The sequence below is a fragment of the Rattus rattus genome, chromosome 15 (genome assembly GCF_011064425.1).
Source record: "Rattus rattus isolate New Zealand chromosome 15, Rrattus_CSIRO_v1, whole genome shotgun sequence".
In the NCBI taxonomy this organism is placed as follows: Eukaryota; Metazoa; Chordata; class Mammalia; order Rodentia; family Muridae; genus Rattus; species Rattus rattus.
Window position 1 is genome coordinate 54,312,035 of NC_046168.1, and position 17,774 is coordinate 54,329,808.

A 17,774-nucleotide genomic window follows, 5' to 3' on the forward strand; every position below is an offset into this window, starting at 1 on the left:
CTCGCTCCCGCGTGCGCTCCGGGCCGCCGTGCGCCGCGCTGACTTACCCAGAAGTTCCCCTTGAACAGCGAACCCGTCATGCCGGCGCCGGGTTGGGAGCGGAGGGCTGGGCGCGGAGAACGGAGGGCGGCTGAGGACGGCGGGCGGCTGAGGACGGCGGACGGAGGACAGCGGGAGGACGGAGGGAGGACGGCCGGATCGAGCGGAGAGCTCTGACTGTCAGGGCCAAGGTCCGGCGCAACTTAGGAGTTCCACTGTCGCTCCGGGAAGCCGCCCCGGGTCCTAAACCACGCCCGATTGCGCCCGCCCCGCGCCCCGCCCGCGCCGCGCACCTGCAGAGGGTCACCCGCCCTGGCCCTAGGGCGGGGCCCGCCCAGTAGCTCTGCGGGGTGCGGCGGCCAGTCCGGGCCCCAGCCTGCGGGACCTCTGAACAAAACCGGTCATTCTCCCCAGCCCACTCAGGGTTCTTCCCACCAGGCGCTCTCGACCTAGAAATTCAGACTGTGGATCAATAGAAACCTTAAGAGACGCTTAAAACATCGCCTACGGTGCTGATGCTACAAGGAATGGTGCGCACGCACCGCCCCGGAGGGGACTGCAGGTTTTAGTCTAAACTGCCGATTAAAATGCGTTACCGATGTTTCCTGTTAGCTCTACATATCTTATCCTGAATTCAGTTAAGGTCTCTTCACCACCAGTCCCACCCTGCTGTAAAAGCCAGGTTGCTTTCTGCTCCCCCTAGGTTCTAACTCTTCTAAGATAGAACCGATGGAGGAAAACCGGGGCTCACACGGGTAATCCCAGTACAGAAGAAGCTGACACTAAGTGTTCAAGCCCAGCCTGGGGCTACAGTGTGAGATCTTTCCTCATACACAGACAAACCAAATAGGACTCCAGGACAGGTCTGACTCCTCCTTGCTTGGTAATAGACAAGGTACTCTGTTCTGTGTGCCCAGTGCCCAGCCCGAAACTCGAGAGCTGAAAGATTGCCCTGATTCACACTTACTTAGGGGATGGAGAGACCAAAGCTAGAAGTCTGTCCTTCCTAACAGGGCCAATGTCTTTCTTTCTGAATAAGAAGTGCTCATAGGGAAGAGAATGAAGGCTAAATAGCCCAGACTGACACCGAACCCGGTTCCCATCATGGCAAAGCAAGCATTCGCTTCTGCAGCAGGCTCTAGTTAGACCCGGACAATCGTGGAATGACTAGAGGAAGCTCACGAAGGTTCTGCTCATTCATTCTTCCCCCAAGTCCTACCAGCAAGGTCACCTGTAACGACAGAGATGAGCGAGAGCCTCCAGCCCTGTTACTCTCCAAGGACATGTATCCATCAACCCGGTTCTTTACTGAGGTTAGGGGCACCAGCTTACTTCCCAGAGGACTTGGGTTCAATTCCCAGCAGCCACGTGACGGCTAACAGCAACCCCCTAACTCCAGACCCAAGGAATCTAACGTCCACTTAGTATGTTTTAGCTAATAAAGGCATGCAGGTGGCACACAGATATGCATGCCTGCAAAACACTCATACACGTAAAAAACTAAATCAAATAATTAAAAAACAGCGAGGTTAGACCCAAGGCAGGGAAGCCCAGCTATAACTGCAGGAAGCAGCAGAGGCCAAATATGCACCAGGACGGGGAAGAGAGGCCTCTCTGCAGGTGTGGGTGGACTACACACGACACTGAGGGCTTCAGGAAGCCAGAGTGCTGAAGGCACGATTTTAACTTTCTCCCTCCTCTCCTGTCCCTCCCCTCCCCTTCCCTCCCTCCTCCAGGTCCCCTGTCCCAGTGCTGTTTGTGGAAGGTTCTTGTTGCTCGCCTGTATTTGAGACAGGATCTTACTAAGTTACCGAAGATAGCCTTGAACTCACTCTGTAGCCCAAACAAGTCTTGAATTAGTCACTCTTCTGCCTCAGCCTCCAAACTTGCTGGAATTAAGGGCATGTGCCACCATAGTCATCAGGAAGCCTGTGACAAATATCTTACATACAATTCTCATTATCTATATTTTTTTCTGTTTTTTTTTTTTACAAGACAGAATCTCACTATGTAGACCAAGCTGACCTCAAACCCACAGAGATCTGCCTGCCTCTGCCCTCAAGTGCTAGGATTAAAAGAGTGCACCACTGTGAGTGGCTTATATTTTAACTGTGTTTGTATGTTATAACTGTAATGTGTGTATTACTTTTAAATCAGTCTCAACAGGGCCCTCATGCTAGGTTTTCTGACACTAGGCCTCTAAGGTCTCTGAATTTTAGCTCTCTTCCACCCCCTGGTGATACAATTGAAAATTGAACGCGGTTGTTCAGGCTGACAGAAAATGTTCTTCAACATGTTCAACAAAAGTTACTGTTGTTTATTACATCTGTTTGTCTCTTACCTTATTTCTCTACCATGTGTGTTTGGTGACAGTGAGGACTTGTATATGCCACTTCATGTGTGGTGGACATAGGACAACCGGTGATCCAATACATGTGTTCACGTTTGACAAAAAAAACAAACAAACAAACAAACAAAAAACTCCTGAGGGTTAGGGATTTAGCTCAGTGGTAGAGTGGTAGAGCGCTTGCCTAGCAAGCGCAAGGCCCTAGGTTCGGTCCCCAGCTCCGGAAAAAAAAAAAAAAAAACTACTTTACCCACTGGCTAGCCCGCAGGCTTTGTAAATCTTTAAAAAATACTGATTTTTATTTGTATCTATGTATATGTGTGGAGGATACTCATGGAGACCAGACAAGGGTCTAGGAACCCCTGGAGCTAAAGTTACTGGTAGATGTGAGTCACACCACATAGATGCTGGGCAAAATTCTGTCCCTCTGGAAGAACAAGCAATAATCCCTCTTGGGCACTAAGCCCTCTCTCCAGGCCACACTCAAGTGTTTTAAAACGCATCACCCAAGCAAGTACTGTGTTAAAAAGACAAGTTAGATGCATGCTGTATATATGGGTCTATGAGAAACTTGGCATATTTTTGCCAACGAAGCTAAATACTACCACAGAAATTATGCCGTAATGAAACAGGGACTGTACCATTATTATAACTACTATGACTGTTTTTGACACAATCTCTTTCAATAATTGACATTCTGTGGCTAAGTGCATACTGTATACAAAGTTTTTTTTCTTTTTTAAGGTAACACTCTTTCACAAAGACTTCTGAAGTTCTGTTTTTGTTTTTGTTTTTGTTTTTTTCTGGAACTGAGGACCGAACCCAGGGCCTTGCGCTTGCTAGGCAAGTGCTCTACCACTGAGCCAAATCCCCAACCCCGACTTCTAAAGTTCTGAAGTACACTTTTTCCCTAACCCCCTCCAAAAATTGATACCATATGATGTTGCTTCCTGCAACTAAACAGTGAGAACTAAAAATCCCTTTAAAGAGGCATGGGGCCGTGTCACTCACATACAAAGTGTGCCTGCCTTTCCACTGCACAGTCACATGTCACATGACCATGGACTCTGAGCACATTCTCGAATACACAAAGTGGAAGACGTATACGGTTGCTTGTAGTAGAGTAGCTATTTGGGGGAAATATTAAAATGTATCTATCTGTAGGGAATTAGTTCAATATATTGTGGTATATCCACACAAAGAAATCCTGCGCACAAAGGGGAAAAAATGAGAAGTCTTCGAATATACTTCTAAACGGGAGACAAGGAAGATGCAAAACATGTTACCCTTTCTGCAGGGAGAGCAAAGAATAAAGCTACATTTTGAGTGGTGCTCCCTCTCTGAGGAGGGAGAGGAGGCGTCAAATGTCACAGAAGGAAGGCAGACCTGCTGTTCATCCTGTGCCATTTTGCAGCCTTGAATTTCCACCTTCCAAGTTCACTGAGAACCAAAGTCTTCTTTTCAAAACTCTTCGGTAATACTTAAATTCTTGTACGATTTCCAGTCACATGAATACACGGCATCTCTTTATTTAGGAAATATTTGCTGTGATGAACATCTTTTATGTAAGGTTTTTGTAAGAATTACTAATAAAGGAATTGCAGGTCAAAGAAACAAATGTTACTAAGGTTCTCAAAGTGTTGTATCCCATTGTTTTCCAGAAAGGTCTTCGAAGTCTGTACTCCGTGGTGTGCCGGGAGCCTCTGCCTCAGCCCTTTCACAAACACTGGTTACTATCATTCAGTCATCATCCCTGTGGACTTGAGGGTTCTTCTCTGGGTGGTTTCAATCATCCGAGCTTTAATCTCGACTTCCCAAGCGGTTGATGAGTTTTTGCACATCTCTTGTACATTGTTGATGCTCTTTGCCCTTCATGAAGAGGGGGAAAAAATCCTATTTTTCTAATTAATTTGTTGTCTGCTCTGCACACACCTTACCCCCCATTTCATGGCCTGAAACTGCCTAGCACATTATCAGTATTCGTTGATTTGACTGAATTGAGGTTCAGTTCATCAGAGTTTTGGAGCCCACTTAGCATGTTTATGAAGCCTCAGCTCTCTGTGTCCTCTGTAACCTTTTTCTGGTCAAACGTTCCCCCTTGGGGCAGTGTAGTCTGACTTCTAGTTCCAAGCGTTGGACGACTTCAGAACCGAATCAGCCCTTCCCCCACCTGCCAACCCTTCTCATTTTGCCTATTGCTGCAAAATCGGTGACTCTGATTTTTAAAAAGCACAGCACGTCTGTAATCCAGCAGAGGTAGGAGAACTGCTGAAAGTTCAAGGCCAGCCTGGACTACACGGGAATACTTGGCCTCACAAAGAAAACAATAAATAAATAAACTTAGTGGTTTAAAACAATAAACACTGCTGTGCAGTTTCTCTGAGTAGGAATTTAAGAGCTGTGTGGTTTGGAGTCTGTCTCCTCAGACTGCAGGCAACTGTGTACACCAGGCTCGAATGTGGCTGGAAATTTTACTTTTCTGATTGTTTCCATGCTTGTTGGCTAATTTGTGGCTGGCTATTTTTCTTGAGATTCACTTAACCTCCTGTAGCTCTGTGCTCAAAGCTTCTTCCGGTGCTGAAATCTGCTTTCCTCAGAGCCAGTGAGCTAAGAGGAATAGAGGAGAGAGACGGAAATTCACAGGGAAGCCACATTATTTATATAACTTAATCTCAGGCCCTATTTTGAGACATGTCGCCAGCAAGTGCCAGGAGTTCCTACCTAGCACATATCCTGATCCAGCAGCCACTCTGAGACCAAATAGAGGCTCCCAGCCTGCGGGTCCACTCAGTATATCTTCTCCCAGCCATCTGGGGTCATCCCTGCACGTATTAACACCTCTAGACTACTTCCTTCAACCTACTCAGCAAAACAAGGCACTTGAGGTTTTTCGTTGAGGAATTAGCCCCAGTTACCCACATGCTGCCCTCTTCTGGCCTCTTTGGACACTGCTGGAACTGAACTCCAGCCTTCTGCAAGAGCAGTGTACTCTTAAAGGCCTCTTGAAGTGTACTCTCTCTAGGCCCCTTGACTTTTCATTTTAAAATTTTGTATTGGGGAACATAGTGACACAAGTCTTTAATCCCAGCACTAGAAGATCTCTGTGAGTTCAAGTCCAGCACGGTCTACATAATGAGTTGCAGACAGCCTGGGCTATGTAGAGAGACCTTGTCTCAAATAAACAATTTTATTGCCATATTTTAACTTTTAAAGATTTCCTTTTGATGGGTGTTCTGCCTACATGCGTGCACTATGTGTGTGCAGCGCAAGGCCAGAAGAGTGCCTCAGAGCCCCTGGACCTGGAGGTAAGGATGTGGGTGTTAGAAGCCAAGCCTGGGCCCTCTGCAAGAGCAGCAAGTGCTGCTAACTGCTGTTAACACTAAGCTGTCTCCCCCAGCCATTATCAGCATATATTAGTATACAAAATATTGTTCCATTATATGACATTTCCACATACAGAAATAATGTATTTTGATCACACCCCAACTAACCTCTGTAGTCTCTCTCTTTTTGATCTCCTTCTTCCCAACCAGATATCCTCCTGTGTGTGTGTGTGTGTGTGTGTGTGTGTGTGTGTGTGTGTGCACAAGTGAGTTTCATTAGGGTTGCTTATAAAAGTGTGCTGGTTAATGTTTGACATCTGGGAAGAAGGAACCTCAATTGAGAAATTTTCTTCTATCTGATTGCCCTGTGGACACGTTGGTGGGACATTTTCTTGAGGGACATTTTCGTGATCAATGATTGACTTGAGGGAGTCGATCTCATTGTAGATGGTACCATGCTTGGCAGGTGGTCCCGAGTTGTGTAAAATGGCATCCCACACAGCTCAGGTCCCAGAACCCTGACTAGGGGCATGGAGGGAATGAAGGAAGGACAGACCCACATACAGAAAAGCTGGGGTCAGGTGGGCTGTGTGCTCTGACGGAGCTGCACTGACTACTCAGAATCTCGAGGTATCATATACAGAACAGGGAAGAGGTTATATCTCGTAGGAGCTCTGTAGGAGAGTGGTTCCATATACAAACATCAGAGAAAAGGAAGCTGCAGTTACAAGGTTTTGTACACATTGTTCAATCACTTGCACTTGGACCCCGGAGGAATACGCCTCAGTGTTTGCCACTCCCATAGGGCTGAGGTCCTGGGTCCTTGACATGGCTGCACCCATGTCAGCAGTACACATCCACTTAGGACTTCATTCATTCAGATCTTACTCTGCTCCCTACAGCACCCAAAATGTAGCTTAGCGAATCAAGCGAGAGCCAATAAGCGTTTCCTCCATGGCCCTGATGCTGTTCAAGTTCCTACCCTGACTTCCCTCGGTGACAGACTATGCCTGTGAGACAACTTACAGTCCTCCCCAACTTGCTTTTGGTTAGGGTGTTCATCACAGCACCAGGACGCAAATACAAGAAGCACCGACTGTGAACTGTCTCTAAATCACCAGGGAGAGGCGGAACCTTGTGAATCTGGATTCTCTCCACTATAGGATATTGATGGGCCCAACCTTTGTGGGTAATCCCAGCTGCCTACGTTCAAGAATGCTGTCGCTGTCATGTCCAGAAGATAGCATTCCATAGTGCTCTACCCCATCGCAAACATTTTAATTTTTGTATCCACGTGTGCGCAGTGGGTGCCACAGGATGTGTGGCAGACAGCAGACAACTTTGTAAAGCATTTCTCTTCTTCCACCCTTACGTGGGTTCTAAGGATCAAACTCATGCCACCAACCTTTGTATGGCCAAGTAAAGTGCCCACCTATTGGGTCACTTTACTGGCCTCTAAACTTTTTACTGTGCATACGTGATGTCTGTATGTGGAAGGTTGTCACGTGCAACTTGCATGTGGCGGTCAGAGGATGACTTTGTGGAGCTGATTCACTTTTACAAGAGCCCTATCAAGCCTTGCACAGCAAGCGCATTAGTCTACTGAGCCATCTCACTGGCCCTTAACTCTCTGTACACAATCCTACCCATGCCAGACAACTGGACATCAAGAACTGTTCTTGCATTCCCAGTGTAGTGCTTCTCTCTTCCCACTGTCAGTCTGATACTCATGGGAACACAGCTGGCAGCTGTGTCCCTAGGTGGACTTGAATGGAAACTGTCCCCAGGGGAGACATTTGGAGTAACACTTTGAGTTGGTGGCACTGTTTGGGGATATGATACAACTTTTAGGAGGTGGAGCCCTCCTAGATGAAGCTCATCATTGGACCAGGCTTCAAGGACTTAAGTCTTGCTCTGCTTCCTGTTCACCTGCTTCCTGGTCCTGCTGCCATGCTTTCCCACCATTACAGATTCTGTCTCTGAAACCATGAACTAGAACTTGTTTTAATTCTTAAGCTGCTTCTAGCCGTGGTATTTTATTACAGCAACAGAAAATAAATACAGAATTGGGCTTCTGAGAAATGTTTTGTTTAGGAATGTAGCTCACTAGAAGAGTGGTTGAATGCTCTAAGCAGAGCTTACTGGGCTGTTCTACCGGAAGCCAGCTCGTGAAGCTTCCGGGGCTGAAGGCTTTAGCAAGAATCCCGCTGCATTCTGCCCTTGCCTTAAGAGTGGGCCCGAGGCTAAAGTAGGGTACTAATTTAATTGCAGAAATTCAAGACAGCACCACACTGAGTCTGTGACGTGGTTGCTACTGCTTTTAAATCTACAATGACAAAGCATAAAGACAAACTGAATGTGTACTCTGGGACAGAAGAGATTAGATAATCTCCTGATCTGCCCTGGAAAGATGAAAAAGATGCCTTCAAAGCAAAGCCATAACCAAAGCCCTTGCTTCCAGAAAGCACACAAGCGCTTCTGTAAACGTGGTCCAAGGCTCCGTCCCGAGCTGGCAGCTGAGTCATCAACACAGTAGTAGCTTGGCAGACAAGAGAGAGGCTCAGGGGCTGTGATTCCTCCATGGTTTGAGAGCTGCTGGGGCAATGTGTGACAGGGTCAGTCTCCCTGAAGCTGGATTGCAATGGACTCACAGATGTTGGGAGAGTACAGGACCCTGAAGCATCTTCCAAAAACTGCATACAGGAAGCAGAAGAGACCAAGAAAGTGGTATGCTGAAGAGTAAGCCGGAAGGGCAGGGCAGAGCCAGCTAAGCAAGCCCTTTGAGATTGAAGCCTGGGATACCAAACAGAGCTATTTGGAGGAAGTCCTGCTGGGTTTTGGTCTTCCTGTGAACCAATCAATCCTGACTCTGCTCCTCCCTTTTGAAATAGGATTGCACATCATGTCATTGTATGGTCCAAGTATGTAACTCTTTTTATGGATCAATTTGGAGATTGCTTTGCTATCCAAGCTATGTTCTTTGGTTGGTTCAGCTTCTGAGGGACTCCCTCAGTGGTTAAGAACACTGACACCTCTTCCAGAGATCCTCAGTTCAATTCCCAGCAACCAATGTGGCTCACGACCACCTATAAAGGGACCTCATGCCCTCTTATGGTATGTAGGTGGACATGCAGACAGAGCACTCATATAGTTTATTTTCTTAGGGAGTACCTAACAAAATATTCCCTTCCTCTCGGCAGCTCATAACTAAGAGCTTTAGTGGTATTCAAAGCCCTCCTTAAGAAGGCCCCAGTACATAAGTAACCTGGGCATGCCAAATGCTACAGAGCTAGCTTGTACAAGGAGAACCTGCCTCAAGGGGGCTGGGGGACAGTGGTATACACCCATAATTTACCAAGCAGGAGGCTGGAGGATCAAGAGGCCAAGGTCACCTGCAGCTACAGTACCAACTACATACACACTAAGTTTCAGTCAACCTGGGTTATAAAACCCTGTCTCAAAACAAAAGCTCAAGGCCTATGGAACTCAACAGGAAAAAGTCACAATGGACTGCTAGATTTTTTAAACCAGCCTAAATTTACCTGAATTAAATTCCCCTGGAAAGGAGGGATCACTGACTCCTACAGGCTGGGGATCTGGCCTAGAGCTGACCTCCATCAAGTCCCAGGGATACATCTGAGCCTGCCCCACGCTTGATTGTGCAAACAGGATAAGCACTGCAGCACGTCCGTATGGAACTTTTATTCATATGGAACTCAACGTTTCTGTAAAATAATAACATCCCAGGGAAGGAGGGGCACTGACAAGAGGCTAAACCCGGGATACATTAGCAAATGGTGCTGATTTTACCTTACAAATAAATTTTACAAAACCAAAGCAGTGTCTGTGACAGTGGCAGAGCTTTAAGGTTCAAACCCAGCCAAGAAGTTTGTTACGATCTCCTTCAGCTTTGCATCCGACTGTTCTGAGATCTTCCCATCAGACCTGTTTGGAAATAGAAACAAAAGATTCAATGACTTCTGCAAACGGCAAGGCTAACCTACAGGTAACTTAAACTCTCCTCACAGGGTAGGCAGTTCACACCTGTGCGCACATGTGAGCCTGAGGCAGGACTGCCAGGTACTGAGACCACGCCAGGCTGTGCCAAGAGCAGGCAGGGTAGCATGCAGCCAGACGGGATTCCGACCCAACCCCACCCCCAGGGAAAGACAGACTACGCTAAAGCTGCAGTAGACAATAAAGGCCGCCAACCCATCTTTACCTGATATTGCCCAAGAGGCTCTGGTGCTGGCTCACAACATGAGACAAGAAAGCACTCTCGAACTTTGTGATCTTACTGGGCTCCAGTTTATCAAGATAACCCCGGACGCCTGCATAGATGACAGCCACCTGTTCTTCAATAGCCATGGGAGCTGAAAACAGACAAATTAGCAAACGAATTGCTTTAATGCCATTTTACAAAATCACAGACTTTTCCCTTCTAATACCAAGCATGTTCTATGGACCGCACCTTTTGCCACTGAACCTATAATCCCACTTACCACTCTTCCCATTCTCCCCTGCAAAAACCCTAAGTGTAACCTTTGGATACAGCCTATAAGCACTGCTTATATAACCTGGCAGTGTCACACAGTATTTGTGGTATAATTTGCTGGTTATATTTTTTAGCTAAGATAAAAAACATGCTAATATCCTAATATTAGCAGATACTAATAAATCTGCTAAATTCTACATTCATACAACATGAAGATGCATTAAATATACTTGGCTTTTGGTTACTCATTTCAACACTACATTCAAATGGTGGTGAGGCCTACGTTAGTGCTACAACACAGACCCTGAAGTACAGCAGGAGCCTGACCAAACGAAAAGAACTCACAGTACTGTCCTTGCTTTAGCAGCTCGGTCAGACGCACGCCACGGCTCAGGAGCTGCTGAGTGGCAGCATCCAGATCAGAACCAAACTGGGCAAAAGCAGCGACCTCCCGGTACTGGGCCAACTCCAGCTTCATGGTGCCTGCCACCTGAGCACACGGGTTAGCATTACCACTCGCTGTCACATGGCAGTATAATATAAGCCCCGGTCATACACTCTCAAGATTGTAAGCTAGTGAGTAACTCCTCTGTGCCAAAGAGAACTCACCTGCTTCATGGCTCTGGTCTGGGCGGCAGATCCGACACGGGACACAGACAAGCCCACATTAATGGCAGGGCGGATGCCTTTATAGAACAATTCTGTTTCCAAGAAGATCTGCAATGCAAGTACACAGACTTTGGTAAGCTTAATCTTTCTCCCAAACTTAAGTCACTGTGCCAAAAATTGAAACCCAAAACTGCTAAGTGACCTTTCAGAAATACATGAATCCCAGCACTTAGGTAGGAGGACCACTGTACATTCAAAGCTAGTCTCATCTCCATGCAATTCCTGGCCAGTCTAGACCATACCAAGTCCTATTCTACAACAAGGTAGAATACAATTTCTCAAATATGCCTTAAAGTTATCTGGGGCTAGAAAAGAATGAGTATATATGAACCAAAAGATGTCTGACCGGGCAGGGAGGACACACGCTTTTAATCTTAACACTTAGGAGGCTAAAGCAGGAAGGCTGAAGGTTAAAGCCATTCTCAGCTACACAGACAGTAAGACTAACCAATGACCCTGGAAGTGGAGTTACAGGTGGTTATGAGCAGTCAAATGGGTGCTGTGATTCAAACCCAGGTCCTCTACCAGAGCAGCAAGTGCTCTTAGCCGCTGAGGCATCTCTAGAGACCCTATTCTCTTTACTTTCTGTTTATAGTATTCCATAAAAGAGTAAAGACAATTTACAAATAAGTTTATCCTTATTAGTCAGTACCTTAGAATAACCAGCCGTTTTTACACTAATTTTAGTCAACCCAATACCTGTCCATCGGTGATGGAAATAACATTTGTTGGAATGTAGGCGGACACATCACCAGCCTGTGTTTCAATGACTGGTAAGGCAGTCAAAGAGCCACCACCAAAGGAATCGTTCATCTTGGCTGCTCTCTCCAGCAGGCGAGAGTGTAGGTAAAACACGTCACCGGGATAGGCCTCTCGACCTGGGGGTCGGCGGAGCAGCAGAGACATCTGGCGGTAAGCAACAGCCTGTGGTACACAATGCGGTGAAATTCATCTGTTAAACAAGCTGCATGTGTTAACTTCCACTACGATGCAAACAAACGGGTTGTAAGAGACATCCCCTGACCTGCTTGGATAAGTCGTCATAGATGATCAGAGCGTGCTTGCCATTATCTCGGAAATACTCTCCCATGGAGCAGCCGGAGTAAGGAGCCAAGTACTGAAGCGGGGCAGCATCAGAGGCAGTGGCTGACACCACAATGGTGTACTTCATGGCATCTGAGAAGAAAAGGGGTCACAGTCACAAAGCTGTCAAAACTTTTGACAACTTTTGTCAAAACCTAAAAAGGTTACGACAAAGAACTGTCCGCCACCCTCATTTATAAATAAACTGAGGGGCCTCGGGGGCAATGGAGCTTCCTACGTAAGCCTGAAAGCAGCTCAAGCCCTGGGACCCACTTGGAAGTGAAAGGAGAATGGAGCTGGTAGAGACCCTAACAAGGTCAATGTCCTAGGTTTGATCCCGACACCAAATGAACGAGAACGATGAGCTTTGTCCTTATAATCCCAGGAGGTGGAGACAGAGGGGCCAACGTCCCAGGTTATCCTTGGCTGTGTAACAAGTTCAATGCCAACCAGGGACGGATGAGACCCTACACCCCTCCTCACACCCTGGGAAGTAACTCAAGCCAGGCACAACCCTCCAGCCCCTCCCACCCAGAAAGTAGAAGGGAGACTGGTAAAGGTCAGCCAGACCTGCACGAGACCCCATTTTAAAACCTCAAATCCAGGGTCCAGTTCCCTGGAGAGTATCAGCCTTGGTTACGCAGAGGCTGTTCCAAGATGATCTACAGAGAGGCCACAGGCCCAGTGCTCTCCAGTACCTGCGTCTGTCAGTCTCTTCACCAACTGAGCAACGGTGGACCGTTTCTGACCAATAGCAACGTAGATGCAGTACAGTTTCTTCTTCTCGTCAGTCCCATCATTGAAACGCTTCTGGTTGATGATTGTGTCAATAGCAATCGAGGTTTTCCTTTAGGAGAGGCAAAAATGTCACTAGATGCAGGATTTTCAGGCACAATTGAGCTCCCGTCTGCTACTGCCCCCTTACAGCCAAAGCATTCACCATCCCAAAAGAAAACGTAATCCACATTAGTTAGAACTTTTAACAGGTGTTGAGTCATTACCCGGTCTGTCTGTCTCCAATAATCAGCTCACGCTGACCTCGGCCAATCGGCACCAGGCTATCCACAGCCTTGATGCCCGTCTGCATTGGTTCCCGCACAGAGATTCGGGGGATAATTCCAGGGGCTTTCAGGCCCACTCGTCTGCGAGTCTTGGAACCAATTGGACCCTATAAAAATATCAAGCATTAAAAATAAATAAGAGGAACCCTCAAAGTGATTAGCTGTGACGTCCACCACACGAGCATCTAGTAAGCAGGGACCCACCTTCCCATCAATGGCATTTCCCAGGGCATCAACTACACGGCCCAACAGTTCATCGCCAACTGGAACGTCCACGATGGCTCCTGTTCTCTTCACGATATCACCTTCTTTAATTAGCTTGTCATTCCCAAACACGACAACTCCAACATTGTCGGGTTCCAAGTTCAGGGACATACCCTGCACAAAAGGATAAACAGTGAGGTAGGAGGGGCTCTTCTCCCACGTTCCCGTAAAGAACAGCATCACAGGGCAGACGAGCACAGCTCCCCATCTACCTGCTTCTGTTCCTGGTTAAGACTTCAGGAACTCGCTAAGAGCGGGTGCTTGACCCGAGATGATCACAGGTAGGAAGGGACCCTCTGGAAGGTGTCCTGACCTCCACACTGCACACTGGAGTGCTGTCCCCAACCCCCCACAATGCACTGGCAGAACTACTCACAGCTACATACTGCTTCTTCACCTGTCAATAATGATTCTATTCTTTCTTTTCTTTTCCTTTTCTAAATTATTTATTTACATTCCAAATGTTGCCCTCCGCCCCAGGTCCCCCCCTCCAACAGTTCTTCACCACCATTCCCCTGAGAGTGCTCCCCCACCCCTCTCCATCCCCCTTCCCTAGAGCATCAAGTCTCAACAGGATTGGGCAGACTATTCTTACTGGGAAAAGAATGTAGTTGATGTAACCAAACACTTTTGCAAAAAGGGTCTCCACAGCTACAAAGGAACGGATAGGAACTCATTGAAATTTATGGGATGTTTACTAAACTTCATCAGTACACATGAGGGAAGGGAGGCTATGGGACCTGGCCTAAGCAAACTCTTTCTAGCTTGTTCTCTTTACAAGGCATTAATAGGGAGAAATGAGGCAAACTGAGACTTAGTATGTTTATAATCCTTGACAAGCTCTGAAACACTAAAGGAGAGACCAAAGCCACAGATCCTAAAATAACAAAACCCCATTTTATAATTTACCTTTAAGCCGGAAGAAAACTCTACCATCTCCTCTGCTTGAACATTCCTCAGTCCATGCACTCGGGCAATACCATCACCAATGCTTAAGACACGGCCAGTCTCTTCAAGGTCAACAGAAGTATCAGCTCCAAGGATCCGCTCCTCGAGAATGGAGGACATCTCGGCAGTACCTGAGAGAGGACAACTCAATTTAAACAATCTGGTCCAAACAGCTTCTTGAAAACCCATTCCCCAACAATCGGTTTCATGATAATAATCGAAATCATCCTAAAACATAAAATAAATTCTGTTTAAGAAGTTGAGGATCTTGTGGTGGGAGAGATGGATCAGGAGTTAAGTGATCGCTGCTCTTGCAAAGGATCTGGACGCAGCTCCTATCACCCACAGGACAGCTCACAACTGTGTAACTCCAGTTCCGGGGAATCTGAAACCCATGTGGGCACAGACAAGCAGGCACATGCATACACTCATACACATACGTAAAAACAAATCAGTTTTTTTTTTTTTTTTAAAGATTTATTTATTTATTATACATAAGTACACTGTAGCTGTCTTCAGATACACCAGAAGAGGGCATCGGATCTCTTTACAGATGGTTGTGAGCCACCATGTGGTTGCTGGGAATTGAACTCAGGACCTCTGGAAGAGTAGTCGGGTGCTCTTAACCGCTGAGCCATCTCTCCAGCCCACAAATCAGTTTTTTATGTTGCTCATATACCTATCAGCCCAACCTTCATCCCCAAGACCCACATGGTAGGTAGAACAGGCTCCCCCAATGCTCCCCTCTGATCTCAACAAATGCCCTGAGACATGCATCCAGCTGTCTCTTCCCCTTAATAAAATGTAACATAGCCAGCAGCTAGTGAATGGCTCAGAGCCATCTGCAAGCCTGCTAAACAGAGCCCCAAGGCCCACAAGGTAGGAAGAGCTGGCTCCTGAAGGAAGGCTGTCCTCTAACCTCCACATGTACGCCATGGCTCAGACACATGTGCTTGCTTAATAAACAAATGCAAAAATAAACACAACAAAAAGTTATAAAATGTCCCCTTTCAAGAACCTAAGTACTAGTGCCAATATTACTACATAAATACACTATGTATACATTCAAGCGTTATTTTAAAGTTCCTAGCACATAGGCAGGCACACTGCTCAGTAGTATTTGCCAATAAAGCCCTAGGTTCCATCCCTAGCACCTCTAAGAGGAAAAGCCCTCCAGCACATCTCCATAGAAACTCCCCACCAGTGTCCAGTGTCAGGCTCCTCACTTCCCTACTGTCACCTCCAGGTGTAACAGATGCTACTGTCTTTGAAAAAGCCAATCAGGAAAAAATTGTTCATTTTCTCATGCTTTTCGCATGAGGCTTAAAAGAAAAACCACAGTTGAGAGAGGGTGCCTACTGCATTGTTTTCATTGAAAAGAAATCATCAGAAACCATACTGCTTAACTAAAGTATAATTTCATTAAACAAAAAGAATCTACCAAGACAAAGCATTTTAAATGGGACACTGTGGTCAAACAGCAACAAAGCCACTTAAGTTTCTGTAACAACATTTTGCAAAAGAGAAACATTTGGGGGGGAATCTCCCCACTTAAAAACTGACTTACCAGTCTTCTGAAGTCGAGTGTTAGAGGCATGGAGATTTCTTGTACCAACAAAAGATGACCCCAAGGCATTTTTGGAGACCTAGTACAAAAACATTCTTTAACCAATCAGATTCTTTAGAAAGCTCCCCTTATACCTAAGCTATACTCTTGAATGCACGCACGCACTCACGCACGCACACACACATACACACACACACATACACACACACACATACACACACACATAGCCTGAGTGTGTAGAGGTGGTACACGCCTCTAATCCTAGCATTTGGGAGGCAAAGGCAGGAGGATTGCCTGTAATTCCAAGGCTCGCTGATTTTCACAGGAAGTTCCAGGCCAGCCAGAACTGCACAGGAAGACCCTGTCTCAAAATCAACAAAACGGGTGGCAAGACCTCCACAAAGGAGAGGCTTAACGATGGACTCAAGCTGATCAGACTGTAAATGTTGCTAGAAAGCTGATGACTTAATTACACAGGAAAGAATGCATCTATTATACAGACTATAGAAAGCTTATTGTGAAATAACAATTGTTAAAAATCTTTCCCTTAAAGACATCTAGGTAATACTATTTTGATGTTATTTTTCAACTGAGTTGTGGAAATCTCAGTAAGATAACTACTGAATGGGGTGGGGCTCAATGTAGTTCCAATTTTTCTTTTTTTAAAAGGCAAATAAATACTAGGTGAGTAAATTAATGCTGTGATGAAATTAGAAAAATGAGACAAAATTTTAATTATCTTGAACAAATCTAGCAGCAAAATGGAACCCAGGACCCTGTAAATTTTTCTACTTGCAATGCTGTGACTGGCCACTTTGAACTCAGAATAGGCTAGCTTTTAATAGGAATCAATGCCAATCTTTCCTTAAAATGCCTTTTTCTTTTTTTCTAACAGAAAACTAAGATGTTACCAACTAGTGTTTTGTTAGGGAAGCAGCTTAGCAGTATATTTGGCCTTTTAAATTCGGATTGCCTTTATAATGAAAAGGTAAACGTATTTATATAGGACTTAAAGGCCATCTCGTTTTCTTAAGGGTTAGTCTCACCGTCATGGGAGATCATTAGTGGGGGGCATTGACCTCATGAGGTGGACAACTCAAGGACAAAATCGTTTAAAGTGTCAGCCACCAGGTTTTGTGCCTAATCTAACCCATTTACAAAAACTCCACCGTTGACGGTGTGAACCACATAAACTGCTTCTGCACCTCGCGATGTTTTCACGACCTTTCCCGTATACAGCACCAAGTGAGTGACCATCCAACAACTGAAGGGTCACTTTATTCCTTTCCCTTGAAATGACCTCCGAGCAGAGGTGAAATGCTCCGGCCTGTTGACCTTCATACAATGTCAGACTTTCCTTCTCCTGCAGAAGGCTGCTGACAGCTCCTTTGACCTTCAGCGGAGCCAGACCCCAGGAACAAGCCACAGGGCAGGCCAGACAAGCAGTGCACAAACCCTGACATTCACCCTTAGCCCCGCCCTCACCCCAAGACCGGAACCCTCCTAAAGCCCCTTTGCCCGCAACACCGAGATCACGGATCCACGCCCCACAGCGCACCGAAGGCCTGCAAAAGAGCCCCTTTGCCGTCCGCGCTGCCTGGCAGCCACGGTGCAAGATGGCGCCGTCCGCCCCAGCCCTGCACTGCACCGCGCTCCGATCCGCAGAGACCTGAGCCGCTCCCACGCCAGCCTGCCTAGGCCCCGGCGCTCACCAGTCCCGCCCGTCGAGGGAGGGCACGGGCCACGGCCGCGGCGATGCGCACGGACAGCATCCTTGCAGCTTCTTGGAGAGATCTTCTGCAGCCGCAGCCTCCGGACGACTGGCACAAAATGGCCGAGCGCGAAGGAAGGTCAAGGCAGCCGGCCCACCTGACCCGGAAGTACCGCCCCTCTCCAGTTCCTCCGGACGCAAATCTTTTTTTTCCTTTTTTTTTAGAGATGGTCCTTTTTTTTTTTTTAAAAAATAACTTTTTTTTTT

General features: G+C 46.6%; 2 protein-coding genes across 2 annotated transcripts in view; both read right to left on the bottom strand.

Moving 5' to 3' along the window:
• Pstpip2 (proline-serine-threonine phosphatase interacting protein 2) overlaps positions 1 to 280 on the bottom strand; it is an 81,556-nt gene extending 81,276 nt beyond the window's left edge. The window contains exon 1 of the mRNA XM_032885974.1: positions 48 to 280. Coding sequence (XP_032741865.1) covers positions 48 to 80 — 33 coding nt within the window. The 5' untranslated portion in view covers positions 81 to 280. The remainder of the gene's footprint in view (positions 1 to 47) is intronic.
• Positions 281 to 9,390: 9,110 nt separating this feature from the next.
• On the bottom strand, positions 9,391 to 17,649 carry Atp5f1a (ATP synthase F1 subunit alpha). Its single transcript, XM_032885388.1, has 12 exons — positions 17,509 to 17,649; positions 15,797 to 15,875; positions 14,191 to 14,360; positions 13,222 to 13,395; positions 12,958 to 13,124; positions 12,655 to 12,803; positions 11,898 to 12,049; positions 11,573 to 11,797; positions 10,814 to 10,921; positions 10,550 to 10,694; positions 9,932 to 10,082; positions 9,391 to 9,654 (listed from the first exon to the last, which is right to left on the bottom strand). Exons 1-12 carry the CDS (start codon positions 17,566 to 17,568, stop codon positions 9,573 to 9,575), a joined length of 1,662 nt encoding a protein of 553 aa, XP_032741279.1. The 5' UTR covers positions 17,569 to 17,649; the 3' UTR covers positions 9,391 to 9,572.
• Between the last annotated feature and the right edge of the window lie 125 nt (positions 17,650 to 17,774).

What these genes read in the sequence shown, in the direction of transcription:
- Atp5f1a (XM_032885388.1), bottom strand. Translation starts at nt 17,568, where the DNA reads ATGCTGTCCGTGCGCATCGCCGCGGCCGTGGCCCGTGCCCTCCCTCGA. An exon ending in ATTGGAGACAGACAGACCGG is followed by an intron (nt 12,804 to 12,957) that starts GTAATGACTCAA and finishes CCTCTCCTAAAG; the next exon opens with GAAAACCTCGATTGCTATTG. An exon ending in GAAGAGACTGACAGACGCAG is followed by an intron (nt 12,050 to 12,654) that starts GTACTGGAGAGC and finishes TTTTCTTCTCAG; the next exon opens with ATGCCATGAAGTACACCATT.